The sequence below is a fragment of the Nicotiana tabacum genome, chromosome 15 (genome assembly GCF_000715075.1).
Source record: "Nicotiana tabacum cultivar K326 chromosome 15, ASM71507v2, whole genome shotgun sequence".
Lineage (NCBI taxonomy): Eukaryota > Viridiplantae > Streptophyta > Magnoliopsida > Solanales > Solanaceae > Nicotiana > Nicotiana tabacum.
The window spans coordinates 105,719,958-105,737,469 of NC_134094.1; the positions used below are offsets into that span (position 1 = coordinate 105,719,958).

Here is a 17,512-nt window from a genome sequence, read left to right on the forward strand (position 1 = left end):
GATAAAAGCTTTGTGGGGTCATGACATTTGTACGGTTATAAAAATTTCTCATTAAACACAAAATAAGTAAAATGAAGAGTTTAAATTTAAATTAAGAAAAATATTTATCGTTAGAGATCAAAAGTCTCATTAAATACTATAGGGTTTGCTAACATCATTAATAGTGTGTTTTGAGTTCATAAATGTAGGTCAATGGTCCACGTGGGCCGGCTGTGGATGAAATTTAAAATTCTACAAGCGGGATGAATTGCTCGTAAAATAACGTTGTATAATCAAACCGAAGCTCCTTCGTACATCTATATAAAGGCCTCCTGTTCCTTCAAAACAATCATCATCACTCACTACGTTTCCTCAATCTTCTACTAAACATTTCCCTCAAAGAAAATGGCAACTTTTGCAACAAAGTTGATGTGCTTGTTCCTCATTCTGGGTCTTGCTTCCCCTAGCTTTGCCACAGACATCGTAAACATTGATTGGAGCTTGGAAGCTAGCCTTGATTTGGACCTAACCTTAAACGTTGGCGATGTTGTGGGTAAGGTTTTTTGTCATAAGAGTCTACTGTTTTGTGCTACGTAATATGTAATGAAACTTGTTTTGTGCAGTTTTCAACTACATCCCAAAACTTCACGACGTGGTTCAAGTGGACATTGATGGCTACAAATCTTGCGTTCCAACAAATATATTGTATAGGGATGACAGTGGGAAGACAACTATTACTTTGGACAAAGCTGGTGTTCGTCAGTATATCTCTTCTGTCGCCACTGACTGCCTTAAAGGTCTCAAGATTACTATCACTGTACTTTGAAAACAAGTAAAGGGAAACTGATTTAATTCCTGCTGTTACGTACTTTTGAGTATGTATGAATAATGTTTTTCAGCATGCGATCAGTAGAAAGCATGCATGTACGTTACATTAAGTATTGTCGTCAATAAGCTCCAACCATGCAGCAGGCTCGTCTCTTGTGGGGAAAAAATGTACGTCGAGTTTTTGACCTATATATCTCAATGAGAAGATTGATATGTTTGTTTTTGTTGTTCATCTGTCTTTCAGTTGAGAGTCATTCTTACATTTTTAGTAGAATTTTAACTAATTTGAACATTTAACCTCCATGTTTTCTTTTTATTTATGTATTGATTTATTTGAGAAAGAAAAAGAAATAATTGAAATTTCATGATGAGTATTCTCTCCGTCCCAGAAAGAAGATATCTTTCAAATTTCGAAACAAGTTTGACCATTCGGGCATAGAAATTTGTAGGGGAGGAACTTTCAAACAGTTGAATTTGTTGAGGTTTTCTTTTTAAGATGAAATAGTCTTAAAATAAGGGTGAATGGGAAATGGAGGGAAAATAAAATTTTGAGTAAAATTTTAAGTTTTCCCCTCTTGACAATGAGACATTGTCCCATATTGAAGAGGAAAAGATTTTTGGTGGGTATATATATAATTGCTCTTCTTGTAGCTCTTAAAGAGTTAAGAAGAAAGCAAGCATCGCGCCGTCGCCGTCGTCGCTCGCTCGGCTCGTCTTCGGCTACGGCTACGGCTTCGGCTTCGGCTTCGATAGTAAGTCTGATATGAAAGACTTGGGAGTTGCTGATTTAATTCTGGGAATTAAGATTCATAAGACTCCTCAAGGTCTGGCATTGTCACAATCTCATTATATTAAGACAGTACTTGAAAAATTCAAGCACTTGGGCTTTAAAGTTGCAAAGACTCCAATTGATGTGAATCTTGCATTAGTAAAGAACAAAGGCCAAAGCATATCACAATTGGATTATGCTCGTGTGTTGGGATGCTTAATGTATATCATGAATTGTACACGACCAGATATAGCTTGTACTATAAGTAAACTGAGTCGATATACGAGCAATCCAGGCCAATCTCATTGGATGGCAATGAAACGAGTTTTGGGATATTTAGAACATACCCAGAACTTCGACATGCACTACAGTAAATTTCCTGCGATGATTGAGGGATACTGTGATGCAAATTGGATCACCGGTTCAACTGATTCTAAGTCCACGAGTGGATATGTATTCACTATTAGTGGAGGAGCGGTATCTTGGAAGTCGTCGAAACAAACATGTATTGCCCGCTCTACAATGGAGGCTGAATTCATAGCCTTAGATAAAGCCGGTGAAGAAGCTGAATGGCTCCGGAATTTCTTGGAAGACATTCCATTTTGGCCCAAACCGTTGGCACCAATATGCATACATTGTGATAGTCAAGCGGCAATTGGAAGGGCTGGGAGCGTTATGTATAACGGTAAATCTCATCATATACGACGAAGACATAAAACCGTTAGGCAATTACTCTCTAGAAGAATTATCACGATTGACTATGTAAAGTCAAGTGATAATGTGTCGGATCCACTTACAAAAGGCCTAACTAGAGAGGTAGTTGAGAAATCATCAAGGGGAATGGGGCTATGGCCGAGAACAAGTCATTGTGGCCGTAACTCTACCTAGAAGACTGAAGATCCCAAGATCTAGGTTCAAGGAGATCAAACAAAGTCATTAATGACGGTTCAACATTGTCAAATAAAATTTTAGTCCGTTCTCGTGATGAGACAATGTTCAGTACCAAGGATAAAGCATTAAGGCTTTTTAATGATTTCTAAATTTGATACGGGGTATATCAAATAGTGTATCTACAGGATGATACGTTTAGGAATCACCTATATAAGTGTAAAGTGTTAGCCGCTTCAAGGAGAACTTTGTAAGGCCAGTTCTCTACGCACTTATGAAACCAGGCAGTGTTCATGGCTGAAACGAACACAACAATGAGAACCAAAGACGGTTAAGGGTTGATTGTGTGACTTATGGTTGTCTAGGTATACACTAAAGATCGACGGTTCAAAGATATCAAATCTACCGATTGACCGAGTATATCCGACATAAGTTTACTACGAAAAGTTCAAAGGAAAACCTACTTATCCAGATGCGATTAATCCTTGCTTGTAAATCATACAGTTTTTCCATGCATACTTCCGTGATATAGCCATTCCCCATTCATGTGGGGGATTGTTGAGGTTTTGTTTTTAAGATGAAATAGTCTTAAAATGAGGGTGAATGGGAAATGGAGGGAAAATGAAATTTTGAGTAAAATTTTAAGTTTTCCCCTCTTGACAATGAGACATTGTCCCATATTGGAAGAGGAAAAGATTTTTGGTGGGTATATATATAATTGCTCTTCTTGTAGCTCTTAAAGAGTTAAGAAGAAAGCAAGCCTCGCGCCGCCGTCGTCGTCGCTCGCTCGGCTCGGCTTCGGCTACGGCTTCGGCTTCGACTTCGGCTTCGGCTTCGGCTTCGGATTTGGATTTGGATTTGGATTTGGATTTGGTCAAATGATCGGTTGATTGATTAATTTTTTGGACCAAATTTATTTGTTAATAGTAAATATTAACGTAAGATTATCCGTATTTATAACGGATATTTTCCAATCCGTGTATTGACCATTTGGCAGCCGCCTAATGCTCTTCCCACCATGAATGTTCTTGCTCCACAAACAAGCTAATGCTTGCTCCACCATGGAGGGTGGACGATTGGTCTTCTTCAACACTGGCTGCTATATATATGTACAGCAGCTGTTGAAGAAAGACACACACAATACACAAGACCAACAAACTGAAAATCGCTCAACTTTGGCTATAGAATTGCACTCCTTCCTCTCAGCATTTCCATACGATTTTCTGAGTTTCTACTCCTTCGTTCTGCACTGTTTTTAACTTCAAACAAAGCAACTGTAAGTGTAATTTGCTACCGAACTTTGTGTTCGCTGAAACACTGGGGTTTGAAGTACCGCTACACCAGTATGTGATTCGTTCTATCGTGGGAGGAAATAATCCATTACCTTGGGTACTAGGAGGGGATTAAATTCCTTAAGGAAACACTGTGAATTCAGTGGGCTCGAATTAATTACTGTTTCATTACGATAACTTTTTGCAGAATTATTATTTACAAATACAACAATATTGGCGGGACTAACAGAATTAACAAAGGACATTTTTATTCAAATCAGTTTTTTGTTGATTTGTAACGATGTTGAAGAAACATAATAAAGATAACACAAATTTGATCTTTAAGCACAAAAATATCTGCAACTTCCAAATTTTACTTAACAAATCGTCTAACTGCATACACCAGGTTTTGTATTGAAAATTTTGACTGAATAGGAATCTTATCGAAAATAATTCAGCAGCTAAAAGAAGCTACTGTAGATCTTAAGGATCAGAGTCGAGATGGGGTGTGTTACACCTACATACAATTTCCTTTTCGGCCAAATATTTGTCTACTAACGCTATGTAATTTCAATCTCTCTAAACGAATTTGTCAAGTTGTCATATAAATAGTTCTCCTATGATAGTTGAGCAGGATTTATACCCCGTTTGGCCAAGCTTCTAAAATCAACTTATTTTGAGAAGTGTTTTTCTCAAAAGTGCTTTTGGTGATAAACAGTTTGTGTTTGGCTAATTAATTTGAAAAGCACTTTTGACTAGTAATTAATGTTTGGCCAAGTTTTTAAAAACTGCTTCTAAGTGTATTTTTTCAAAAGTGCTTCTCAGAAAAATGCTTTTGGAGAGAAGCTACATTTTTCTCCTTCTCAAAAACTGCTTCTCCTTCTCCTCAAAAATACTTTTATTCCTTCTAAAAAATTGGCCAAATAGCTCAATTTTTAGGTGAAATCACGTTTTCTTAAACCCACATTATAAGTTTATTTAATATCCAATTTTAAGGGCAAACAGTTTGGCGCCCACCGTAGGGCTAAGGATAATAGTGATTGCTTAATACTGATTCCGATAAGACACACTACTTTACGCTTGTTCTTGTAAGTGTTTTTGTTTTTAGGAAAAAATATGTCAAACTCACAAATAACACTCGCACATGGTGACAACAGTTTCGGATTTCACGGGGAGAACGATAATATAGCCGCCCCAGGAATCGAGGTGCCTCAGGCTGATCTCGAGGGAGTACCAATTGCAAACCCCATCGATGTCAGTTCACATATCGCCCTAAATACAAATTTTGGCGCTGATCCCGAAGGTAGCATACGCAGGGAAGGTCGATCTGGTGGTCGAGGTACGCAGGGCGGAGGAGATGGTGGAGTCAGCCTCCAATTGATATTTGAAATGTTACAGGCTCAACAAGTCGCTATAGCGCAACTACAAAATCAACATCGAGTGCCGAGTGGGGTAGAACCAGAAGTCGTCCACAGGAGTGAGCCAGTGCCGGAAAGGTCGAATGCCAATGAATCGGGGACTGACCCCGTCATTATAAATATGTTCGAGGAGCTCACTAAACAAATTGAAATGGAAGAAAAGAAAATTGAGCCAAATGACAAGAAAGTAGAGACATATAACTCCCGGGTTGACCAAATACAGGGGGCACCACCAATTTTAAAAGTTATGGACTCGAAGAAGTTCGTGCAGAAGCCGTTCCCCCGAAGTGCGGCTCCGAAGCCCATTCCGAAGAAATTCCGCATGCCAAAAATCCCCAAATACAATGGGACCACCAATCCTAATGAGCATGTCACCTCCTATACATGTGCGATAAAAAGAAATAATTTAGAAGATGACGAGATCGAATCGATTCTACTAAAGAAATTTGGATAAATTCTATCGAAGGGGTCAATGATATGGTATCACAATCTGCTACATAATTCCATCGATTCCTTCGCCATGCTTGCAGACTCTTTCGTAAAGGCACACGCCGGAGCAAAGCGACTAGGAAGTCAGACCACTTCAAGGTAAAATAAAAAGATAACGAAATATTGAGGGAGTTCGTATCTCGGTTCCAGATGGAACGCATGGAACTACCACCAGTCACAGACGATTGGGTTGTTTAAGCTTTTACTCAAGGTTTGAACGATCGGAGTTCGGTGGCCTCACGACAGCTAAAGCAGAATTTAATTGAATACCCAGCGGTAACCTGGGCCGATGTACATAATCGGTACCAGTCGAAGATCAGGGTCGAGGATGATCAATTAGGGACCCCTTCCGGTTCCGCTTTTTCGATCAGGCCCGTTGGAAGAACTCAGAGAGATATCGACAGAGAACCTCGGTCGAACAGAGACCGATATCAACCATATAATGCAGATCGTAGAAATAGCGGCCCAGGACGTAATCCCATCCAAAATGATCGAAAGAACGATCGAGGACAGAGCTCTCGAGGGCTCAGTAGCAAAAAGGGTTTCGATAAACGTGCCGATCCCACTGAGGAACCACAATTATCAGTATACAACTTCAGCATCGACGCATCAGGTATTGTGTAAGCCATTGGGAGAATCAAAGATACTAGATGGCCCAGGCCCTTACAGACCGATCCATCCCAAAGGAACCCCAATCAAATATGTAAATACCATGGTACGGATGGTCACAGAACTGAAGACTACATACAACTAAGGGAGGAGGTGGCCCGTCTATTCAATGAGGGTCACCTTCGAGAGTTCTCGAGCGACCAAGCTAAAAATCATTTTAGAGACAAGGATGCAAACAGGAAAAATGGGCAGGAAGAACCACAGCACGTGATTCACAAAATCGTTGGTGGGATCGATATTCCACAAGGGTCCGTTTTCAAACTCACTAAGGTATCAATCACCGGGGAAAAATGAACTCGAGACTATGTACCAGAAAGCACTTTATCATTCAACGATGAGGAAGCAGAAGGGATGTCACAACCACACAATGATGCATTGGTAATCTCTATCATTGTGAATAAAATTCAGGTTAAACGTATTTTAATTGATCTGGAAGTTCGGCCAATATTATTCGATCGAGGTTTGTGGAGCAGCTCGGCCTATAAGATCAGATCATGCCCGCAGCTCGAGTTCTCAATGGTTTTAACATCGCAAGCGAAACGACTAAAGGAGAAATCATTTTACCAGTAAATATAGTTGGGACTATTCAAGAAACTATGTTCCATGTGATCGAAGGCGATATGAGATAAAACACCCTGTTTGGAAGACCCTGGATTCACAATATGAGGGCAGTCCCTTCAACACTTCACCAAATGCTGAAGTTCCCAACATTGGATTGAATAAAAATGTTGTATGAAGAACAGAACGTTGCCAAAGAGATGTTCGCGGTCGATGAAGTGATACCGATATCGGCACTTTCGTCAAAAAAAGGATCGGAGTCCAAAGGAAAACATGAAGCTAAATAGCAACCAAAGCTGCCAACCTCGACTCAATCGGAGAAGCAGGGAACAGACGAGGATGATGACTATTGGATCCCTCGATCCTTCATAATCCCCGAGGATTCCGACGCCATCAAATCGACAGTTGAGGAGCTGGAGCAGGTCGTACTAATCGGGTATCTACCCGATCGAAAGGTATACCTGAGAACGGGGTTAAACCTCGAGCTCAGGAAAAAACTCATTAAATTTCTTATCAATAATATGGATTGTTTTGCTTGTTCCCATCTAGATATGACAGGCATCCCACCGAAAATCGTTGCACATCGACTGAGCTTGGACTCGAAGTTCTGTCCAGTAAAACAAAAGAGAAGACCTCAGTCTGAGGTAAAACATACATTCAACAAGGACAAGGTAACCAAACTTCTCAAAATAGGATCAATTCGGGAGGTAAAATATCCCGAATGGTTAGCAAACGTAGTCGTAGTCCCTAAAAAGGGAAATAAACTTAGGATGTGCGTAGATTATAAAGATTTAAACAAAGCATGTCCTAAAGACTCTTTTCCTCCACCGAATATCGATCGCATGATCGATGCGACGGCCGGCCACGAGATCCTTAGTTTTCTTGATGTCTACTCCGGGTACAATCAAATACAAATGAACCCGGAGGATCAGGAAAAGACTTTGTTCATCACTAAGTACGGCACCTATTATTATAATGCTGGTGCCACTTATCAAAGCTTAGTAAATCGAATATTCGAAGAACAAATAGGTAAGTCAATAGGTACGGCCGTACAAAGATTAACAGGATGCATAGCTGCCCTAGGCTAATTCATCTCAAAGTCTTCAGTTAGAAGTCACAAGTTCTTCTCGCTGCTCAAAAAGAAGAACAATTTTTCATGGACCCCGGAATGCCAACAAGCATTGGAAGAGTTAAAGCGGTACCTCTCGAGCCCGTCACTGTTTCATACTCTGAAAGCAGACCAGCAACTGTACTTGTACTTAGCAGTCTCGAAAATCGCGGTAAGTGGAGTCCTAGTTTGAGAAGAGCAAGGTACGAAATTTCCTGTTTACTTTGTTAGTCGAACTCTAGGCGAGGCCGAGATTCGGTACCCACACTTAGAAAAATTGGCGCTTGCCCTAATAAGTGCCACCGGGAAATTAAAACCATATTTTTAATGTCACCCAATTTGTGTGGTGACCACTTATCCTCTTCGAAATATTTTGCATAAGCCCGAACTCTCGGGCCGATTGACCAAATGGGCCGTCGAAATCAGCGGGAACGATATCGAGTATCAACCCCGAATGGCTATCAAGTCTCAAATCTTAGCAGACTGTGTGGCCGACTTTACGCCAGCCCTCGTACCTGAGGTCGAAAAAGAACTATTATTAAAATCGGGTATAGCATCGGGGGTGTGGACCATATTCACAGGCGGTGATTCGAACGTGAAGGGGTCCTAGCTAGGCATCGTTTTGAAGCCGCCCACAGGTAATACAATTAGACAGTCTATCAAAACATCCAAGTTAACTAACAACAAGGCCGAGTATGAGGCCATGATTGCAGGTCTTGAGCTAGCTAAGAGTTTACGGAGCAGAGGACATCGAAGCCAAACGTGACTCCTTACTTGTGGTAAACCAAGTCAACGGAACATTCAAGGTTCGAGATGATCGAATGCAGAGATACTTGGATAAATTACATGTGACACTACATCGGTTTCAAGAATGGACCCTACGACATGTACCTCGAGAGGAAAACAGCGAAGCCGATGCCTTTGCAAATTTGGGGTCGTCAGTCGAAGACGACAAAATTAGCGTGGGGACTATCGTACAACTTTCGAGGTCAGTGATCGAAGAAGGCCAAGCCGAAATAAACTCTATAAGCCTGACCTGGGATCGGAGGACTAAATATATCGAGTACCTAAAGAACGGAAAACTTCTGTCGGATCCTAAAGAATCGAGGACGCTACGTGCGAAGGCCGCACGATTCACATTGGCCGAAGATGGAACACTATATAGAAGGATGTTCGATGGACCATTGGCAATATGTTTGGGTCCCGGAGACACCGATTACGTCCTACGGGAAATTCGCGAGGGAACTTGCGGAAATCATTTCGGTGCCCAATCATTGGTTCACAAAGTCATCAGAGCAGGATACTACTGGGCCAATATGGAAAAAGATACGAAGGAATTCGTTTGAAAGTACGACAAGTGTCAAAGATATGAGCCGATGATCCACCAACCCGGGGAGCAAGTCCATTCGGTCCTATCCCCATGGCCGTTCATGAAATGAGGAATGGATATCATCGGCCCTCTACCATCGGCCCCAGTTAAAGCTAAATTCATTTTATTTATGACTGACTATTTCTCTAAATGGGTTGAAGCACAGGCCTTCGAAAAAGTCAGGGAAAAAGAAGTTAGCGACTTCATCTGGGACCACATTATATGTCGATTCGGAATGCCTGCCGAGATTGTATGAGACAATGGAAAATAATTCATCGGTAGCAAAGTAACAAAGTTTCTTGATGACCACAAAATCAAAAGGATCTTGTCAATGCCATATCACCCAGTGGGAACGGACAAGCAGAATCAATGAACAAAACCATCATTAAAAATTTAAAGAAAAGGTTGAACGACGCTAATGAAAAATGGAGAGAAATTTTGCCCGAGGTCGTTTGGGCGTATCGAGCAACGTCAAAATCCAGTACGGGGTCAACACCGTTCTCTTTAGTATATGGCGTTGAAGCTCTAATCCCGGTTGAAATCGGGGAACCTAGTGTCAGGTTTCGATATGCAACGGAAGAGTCGAATCACGAGACTATGAATACAAGTCTCGAATTTCTAGATGAAAAACTGGAAAGCGCCCTCATTCGAATGGCCGCACAGAAGCAACGGATTGAAAGGTACTACAACCGAAGAGCTAATTTTTGACATTTTAGAACCAGGGACTTAGTATTGAGAAAAGTCACCCTCAATACTAGAGACCCAAATGAAGGAAAACTCGGCCCAAATTGGGAGGGACCGTATCAGATCCTCGATATCGTCGGAAAAGGATCTTACAAACTCGGCACGATAAACGGCGAACAGTTGTCAAATAATTTGAACGTATCACTCCTCAAACGATATTACTACTAAGGTACAACCTTCTCTATAATTGCTATTTCATACTTATAATTTATGGTGGAAACTGGCTTAAGGGCCGGTCGCACCTGAAGTTCAAACAATTTATCCGATACACGGGGACTGCCGTCCAAAATCCGGCACGATTGAATTACTAAACCTCGAGATCGTAAGAACTTAAAAAGGCAATCCTCGATTTTATAGGCCACGGCCACCCCACTCGGGGACTGATACTTCGAACAAGTTTGAAGTATAACAGGGCAACAAGCCCAAAAGGTGAATCCCAAGTTAAAGGCTACGGGCAAATAAACACGGTTCAGAGACGTCCGATTTCCGTTATTAAATAGGCCTTCAAATATTTTCATAAACCGGTTAATAAAGGCTACCCTCGGCTAAATTTCTAAGGGTCGCGATAATATCGACCCTCGAAATCCCTAATGGATACAAAGGTGTTCAAACTCTCGAACAAATTTTTTATTTTATGCTAAGGCATTACGAAATAAAGGGGCTCGATAATATCGACTCTTGGAAATCCTAATGGGTACGGAACCATTCGAACTCTCGAGAAAATCCTTTATTTTATGTTAAGGTACAATAGATTTTATATGATTAAACGATAAACTTATCAAGCCGAAAAGGGGGAGAAAGTCATTCTCTTATTATGGTCGTATTGGCCTAATTTAAGAGCCTAAAGGGCCAGTTTATTATTGAGTTTGAAAAAATCATCTTCACTCAATTAAAACCTAAGGGTCACCCTATTCCGAGTTCGAGCAAGTACTCACTCGATTATAAAAACTACACTAGTTCGGTTTCGATCAAAATGCCTAAGCCTCGAACTTATGAACAAAACTTTTACAAGGCATAAAAGAAATAAAGACAAGTCGGAAAGGAAAGAGATCTTTATATATATGAATATTTACAAGGTCTGGATTTCCCAAAAACATTTGTTAGATGGATCATGGTGTGTATATCGACAGTCTCATACTCTGTAGTTATAAATGGTAAACCAAGTGTCCCTTTTACTGTAAATAGAGGAGTAAGGCAGGGTGACCCCTTGTCACCATTTCTGTTTGTGATTGCCATGGAGTACCTTAGTAGACTACTAAAAACACTGGCTGAAAATCCAGATTTTAACTACCACCCTCGATGTGACAAGCTGAATATAATACAATTGGGGTTTGTAGATGACCTATTGTTGTTTTGTATGGGGATGTGGTATCTACTCAGTTATTGTATAAGCAATTTTAGCAATTCTCCTTGGCATCTGGACTAATAGCCAACCAAGGGAAGAGTACTGTCTATTTTGGAGGTGTACCAAGCCAAATTTAGCAGCAAATTATACAAGAATTAGGCTTCTTTGTGGGATCTCTGCCATTCAGGTACCTCGGAGTTCCATTGAGCTCAAAAAGACTAGCAATTGGACAATGTCAACCATTAATAGAGAGGATGATAGGGATAGTAACTTCATGGACATCAAAGATGCTGTCTTATGCAGGGAGATTGGAGTTGATCCGAAGTGTACTCATAGCTATTCAACAATTTTGGTCCCAAATTTTCATCTTGCCAAAGAAGGTGATTTAGAGGATTGAACAAGTATGTAGAAGATTTTTTTGGAATGGGAATAATGAATGCTCAAAGAAGGCTCTAATAGCATGGGACAAAATTTGTTTACCAAAATTAGTAGGTGGCCTCAACATAATAGACATCTACACATGGAATAAAACTATCATACTTAAGCACTATTGGAACTTATGCAAGACAAATGATAGGCTATGGATACAATGGGTGCATATCTACTATATTGAGGATAATGAAGTGTGGGAAAGCACTGCTCCACAAGCATCTTGGCTGATTCGGAAGATCCTAAAGGCTAAGCAGTATCTGGAGAGTGTAGGAGTAACTATAGAGGAATTTCTGAATGGTGAGACATATGCTATAAAGACAATGTATAATAAGGTGAGAGATAACTATCCTAAAGTGCAATGGAGGAAATTGACATGCAACAACCGGGCAGCCCCAAATGGTTATTCATTCTATACCTTGCAATACAAGACAGACTACATACAAAAATGGGACTAAAAAAATGGGATATGGGATATGACACAACATGTCCATTATGTGATAGTGATGAAGAAGATGTGAAACACCTATTCTTTAAATGCCCAACCACATATCAGATCTGGCAGCAACTACTCAAGTGGCAGGGAATCCAACGACAAGCTATGGGATGGAAGGAAGAAATCTAGTGGGCTCAAAAGCATGCCTATGGTAATAATACCAAAGCAGAGATATACCGTATGACTCTTGCAGGAAGTGTATACTATACCTGGTTGGAAAGGAACATCAAAATCTTCCAACAAAGAACCAGACCAGCAGCAACTATAGTGAGGCAGATCATTCAAGACATACATTGCAGAGGAAGAACGAGGAAGAAATTGGCACTACTGTTGAAGAAGCTTGATTACTATCCTAGTTAGTTTGGTTAGTAGACAAAGCATAGGTTACAACTTTCTATTTTCTTGCATGGTTGTAGGTGAAGTATGCTAAAGTTGGGGCTGCTGTCTAACTTTAGAGGTTTTTGAGCACTCTGTAAATACTTCCTTGGTAAGAAAAAGTTATAATTACCAAAAAAATAAAACTATTAGAGAAATTACCCAACCCAAATTAGAAGATTCCTAAAATTAATCCATGGGCCCACGTGCCCGGATTCCAGAAATTTTAGAAGATAAATGTTATCCATAACCTCACGAACTCAAATATATAATTTTTACCTAATTTCATAATCAGTTTCGTCGTTAAATCCCATTTTTACCAAAACCCTAGGTTTTCCTCAAAATTTCATTAATTTCACTATTTTTCCATGTTAAATGTACCCTTGATTCACGTATTTAGCTAAAGAATTGATAGGGATCACTTACCCTTGATGTTGATGGAATCCCTCCACAAAATGCTCTCAAAATCGCCTAAGACCAAGTGGGAGATGAGGAAAATAAAGTTAAGTCCCGTAATAAAAAGCTCCTACCCCAGTCGCAGATGTCGCATTTGCAACATGTTGTTCGCAAATACGAAGGCTGACCTTCTCTGACAGAGTCGCAAATATGACCAAGAAGTTCGCAAATGTGAAGGGATGATGTTCGCAAAAGCGAAGAAAAAGCTCGCAAATGCGAATCCTGCCTCGTCGAGGCTTCATCGCAATTGCGAAGACAACCTCGCAAATGAGAACAAAACCTCGCATTTGTGATACCTGAGGCACCAGCAAAAAACCAGAAAACTGAAGTCCTTCCATCTTTCTGAACGCGTCTGAAACTCACACGAGCCCTCGGGGCTCCACACTAAATGTCCATACAAGTCTAAGAACATCATACGAACTCGCCCACGCGATCGAAACACCAAAATAACATCTAAAATTACGAATCGGACGCCAAAACGCATTAATCAAATCATGAAACTCAAAAACTCCTAAAAACACTTATGCGCGTCCGATTCCTATCAAATCAACTCAGAATGACACCAAATTTTGCATGCAAGTCTTAAATCACCATACGACACTATTCCCAGGCTCATAATCTCAAACGGACCTCGATAACACCAAAACCTACTTCAAACCAAATTTAAAGAACTTAAAAACCTTCAATGCGCCGACTTTCAACATTAACCGCCGAAACGGTCCTGGGTCGTCCGAAACCCGATCCGAATATATGTCCAAGTCCAAAATCATCGTACGAACCTATTCGGACCATCAAATCATCGGTTTCGATGTCGTTTACTCATAACGTTTTCTCAAGTCAAACTTATCCATTTTAAGCCAATATTAAGGAATCAAGTGTTCCGATTTCAACCCGAACCCTTCAAAACCCGAACTAACTATTCCCGCAAGTCATAAAATAGTAAAAGAAAATATTGAGAGTTTTAATTAGGGGAACGAAGATCTAGAAAATAAAATGACCGGCCGGGTCGTTACACATAATCTATAGAGGGAACACACGATTCCTTAGTATGTGCCTGATTTCTCCAGCAACTTGGCGTAACTTTTTAATTATTAATGTGCTACTAGATATAATCTATGGAGAGAACTTTACAATCCTTGGGAAGTCCTAGATTTCATTTCCTCTCCTTCTTGGGATTAAAAATGTTTCAAAGATGTAAAGGTCTCTACGATATATATTGCATTTAACCAGGATGCATGTAAAAACAAGAATAAAATTAAAAGCCAGAATGCATGTGGCTGCCTTTTGTTCAAACTAGAATTACTGAAAACGATATGGATTTTTTTCTCTCTAATAAAAAAGGAGAGAAACTTATTTTTTGAATAAATTACTCTGAATACCATTATAATATGGTTTGATTGCATATTTGAATTTTAAATTAATACTTACACCCCTATATGATAGTAATTCTACACACTTCTAAAGGTGTTACCCCTATTTAATTTAATTTTCACAATCAAACACTTAAACCCCTTGTATAATGAAACTATATAAAGGAATGTCCATCTAACTAAGTAAATTTATATTAAACTTTTAGATATTTCAATCTTTCAAGAAAGAAAACAGGGAATTAATTATTTACCTCGCGCTTTAAGCAACATGACTAATTGGAAAACAATATTGGACATGGATGTTGTGCAGCCTTATTTAGAATTCCAAAAACTTTATTTGGTCCATTTTATGTTTCGAGTAAGCTGTGATTGTGGAATTTACAAGGTCTTCTAACATTATATTTTTCTTTTGTATATTAAATGAAAACCACCTGAAACAGATGAAAGTAGGGGGTTCGGAAAAAAAGTTGGAAGAAAAGCCTTGGGATAAAATGAATTTTATTTTAGGTTATTTTACTGTAAATCTTTGGGGTTTGGTAGGATAGAAAGTATTTCTTTAAGGATATATTTTATATATAACATAAGAAATATACGTGGTGTTGGATGTCAAAAAAGAAGAAGAACTTTTCCAAGAAAATATCTCCACCTCAATCTCTTATGGGTCAAATTTATTTTCTTTCACAATTATCTCAACTTTTAACCGTGTACATCATTATTCAACAATCACGTAAATAATATTATTACTCCCTCTGTTTCAATTGAGATGAGATAGTTTGACTCGGTACGGAGTTTAAAAAAAATGACTTTTGAAACTTGTGGTCTTAAAAGCTTAAGGGATAAAAGCTTTGTGGGGTCATGACATTTGTATGGTTATAAAAATTTCTCATTAAACGCAAAATAAGTAAAATGAAAAGTTTAAATTTAAATTATTTCCAAATTTAGACATATATCATTTATTTTAGAATAAATTAAAAAGAAAAATATTTATCGTTAGAGATCAAAAGTCTCATTAAATACTATCGGGTTTGCTAACATCATTAATAGTGTGTTTTGAGTTCATAAATGTAGGTCAATGGTCCACGTGGGCCGGCTGTGGATGAAATTTAAAATTCTACAAGCGGGATGAATTGCTCGTAAAATAACGTTGTATAATCAAACCGAAGCTCCTTCGTACATCTATATAAAGGCCTCCTGTTCCTTCAAAACAATCATCATCACTCACTACGTTTCCTCAATCTTCTACTAAACATTTCCCTCAAAGAAAATGGCAACTTTTGCAACAAAGTTGATGTGCTTGTTCCTCATTCTGGGTCTTGCTTCCCCTAGCTTTGCCACAGACATCGTAAACATTGATTGGAGCTTGGAAGCTAGCCTTGATTTGGACCTAACCTTAAACGTTGGCGATGTTGTGGGTAAGGTTTTTTGTCATAAGAGTCTACTGTTTTGTGCTACGTAATATGTAATGAAACTTGTTTTGTGCAGTTTTCAACTACATCCCAAAACTTCACGACGTGGTTCAAGTGGACATTGATGGCTACAAATCTTGCGTTCCAACAAATATATTGTATAGGGATGACAGTGGGAAGACAACTATTACTTTGGACAAAGCTGGTGTTCGTCAGTATATCTCTTCTGTCGCCACTGACTGCCTTAAAGGTCTCAAGATTACTATCACTGTACTTTGAAAACAAGTAAAGGGAAACTGATTTAATTCCTGCTGTTACGTACTTTTGAGTATGTATGAATAATGTTTTTCAGCATGCGATCAGTAGAAAGCATGCATGTACGTTACATTAAGTATTGTCGTCAATAAGCTCCAACCATGCAGCAGGCTCGTCTCTTGTGGGGAAAAAATGTACGTCGAGTTTTTGACCTATATATCTCAATGAGAAGATTGATATGTTTGTTTTTGTTGTTCATCTGTCTTTCAGTTGAGAGTCATTCTTACATTTTTAGTAGAATTTTAACTAATTTGAACATTTAACCTCCATGTTTTCTTTTTATTTATGTATTGATTTATTTGAGAAAGAAAAAGAAATAATTGAAATTTCATGATGAGTATTCTCTCCGTCCCAGAAAGAAGATATCTTTCAAATTTCGAAACAAGTTTGACCATTCGGGCATAGAAATTTGTAGGGGAGGAACTTTCAAACAGTTGAATTAACAAAGGACGTTTTTATTCAAATCAGTTTTTTGTTGATTTGTAACGATGTTGAAGAAACATAATAAAGATAACACAAATTTGATTTTTAAGCACAAAAATATCTGCAACTTCCAAATTTTACTTAACAAATCGTCTAACTGCATACACCAGGTTTTGTATTGAAAATTTTGACTGAATAGGAATCTTATCGAAAATAATTCAGCAGCTAAAAGAAGCTACTGTAGATCTTAAGGATCAGAGTCGAGATGGGGTGTGTTACACCTACATACAATTTCCTTTTTGGCCAAATATTTGTCCCTAGCCACTACAAGAAAATACTAATTTTGTGTGAGTTTTTTTGTCAAATTGTGACGGTTTCTGACTGCCACAAAACAAATTGTGACGGTTTCTGGAAGTGCCACGGTTATCATTGTCACGAGCATTATTACGGTAACTTTGCTCATCATTAAGTACGACACCTATTATTATAATGCTGATGCTACTTATCAACGCTTAGTAAATCGAATGTTCGAAGAACAAATAGGTAAGTCAATAGGTAAGGCCGTACAAAGATTAACATGGTGCATAGCCGCCCTAGGCCGATTCATCTCAAAGGCTTCAGATAGACGTCACAAGTTCTTCTTGCTGTCAAAAAGAAGAATTTTTCATGGACCCCGGAATGCCAACAAGCATTGGAAGAGTTAAAGCGGTACCTCTCGAACCCGCCACTGCTTCATACTCCGAAAGAAGACAAGCAACTCTACTTGTACTTAGCATTCTCGAAAATCGCAGTAAGTGGAGTCCTAGT

At 39.1% G+C, this 17,512-nt stretch overlaps 2 protein-coding genes across 2 annotated transcripts; both read left to right on the forward strand.

The window, feature by feature from the left end:
* Positions 1 to 339: 339 nt before the first annotated feature.
* Positions 340 to 950, forward strand: LOC142169916 (blue copper protein-like). The gene is made up of 2 exons (XM_075231851.1): positions 340 to 532; positions 603 to 950. The coding sequence occupies exons 1-2, from the start codon at positions 385 to 387 to the stop codon at positions 803 to 805; spliced, it is 351 nt and encodes a 116-aa protein (XP_075087952.1). The 5' UTR covers positions 340 to 384; the 3' UTR covers positions 806 to 950.
* Positions 951 to 15,780: 14,830 nt separating this feature from the next.
* LOC107772410 (blue copper protein) lies at positions 15,781 to 16,391 on the forward strand. Its single transcript, XM_016591916.2, has 2 exons — positions 15,781 to 15,973; positions 16,044 to 16,391. The coding sequence occupies exons 1-2, from the start codon at positions 15,826 to 15,828 to the stop codon at positions 16,244 to 16,246; spliced, it is 351 nt and encodes a 116-aa protein (XP_016447402.1). The 5' UTR covers positions 15,781 to 15,825; the 3' UTR covers positions 16,247 to 16,391.
* The last annotated feature ends 1,121 nt before the right edge of the window (positions 16,392 to 17,512 follow it).

Bases quoted from the DNA above. Each gene is read 5' to 3' on its own strand.
- LOC107772410 (XM_016591916.2), top strand. From the start codon at position 15,826: ATGGCAACTTTTGCAACAAAGTTGATGTGCTTGTTCCTCATTCTGGGT. The intron at 15,974-16,043 runs GTAAGGTTTTTT...TGTTTTGTGCAG, and splicing joins AAACGTTGGCGATGTTGTGG to TTTTCAACTACATCCCAAAA.
- LOC142169916 (XM_075231851.1), top strand. From the start codon at position 385: ATGGCAACTTTTGCAACAAAGTTGATGTGCTTGTTCCTCATTCTGGGT. The intron at 533-602 runs GTAAGGTTTTTT...TGTTTTGTGCAG, and splicing joins AAACGTTGGCGATGTTGTGG to TTTTCAACTACATCCCAAAA.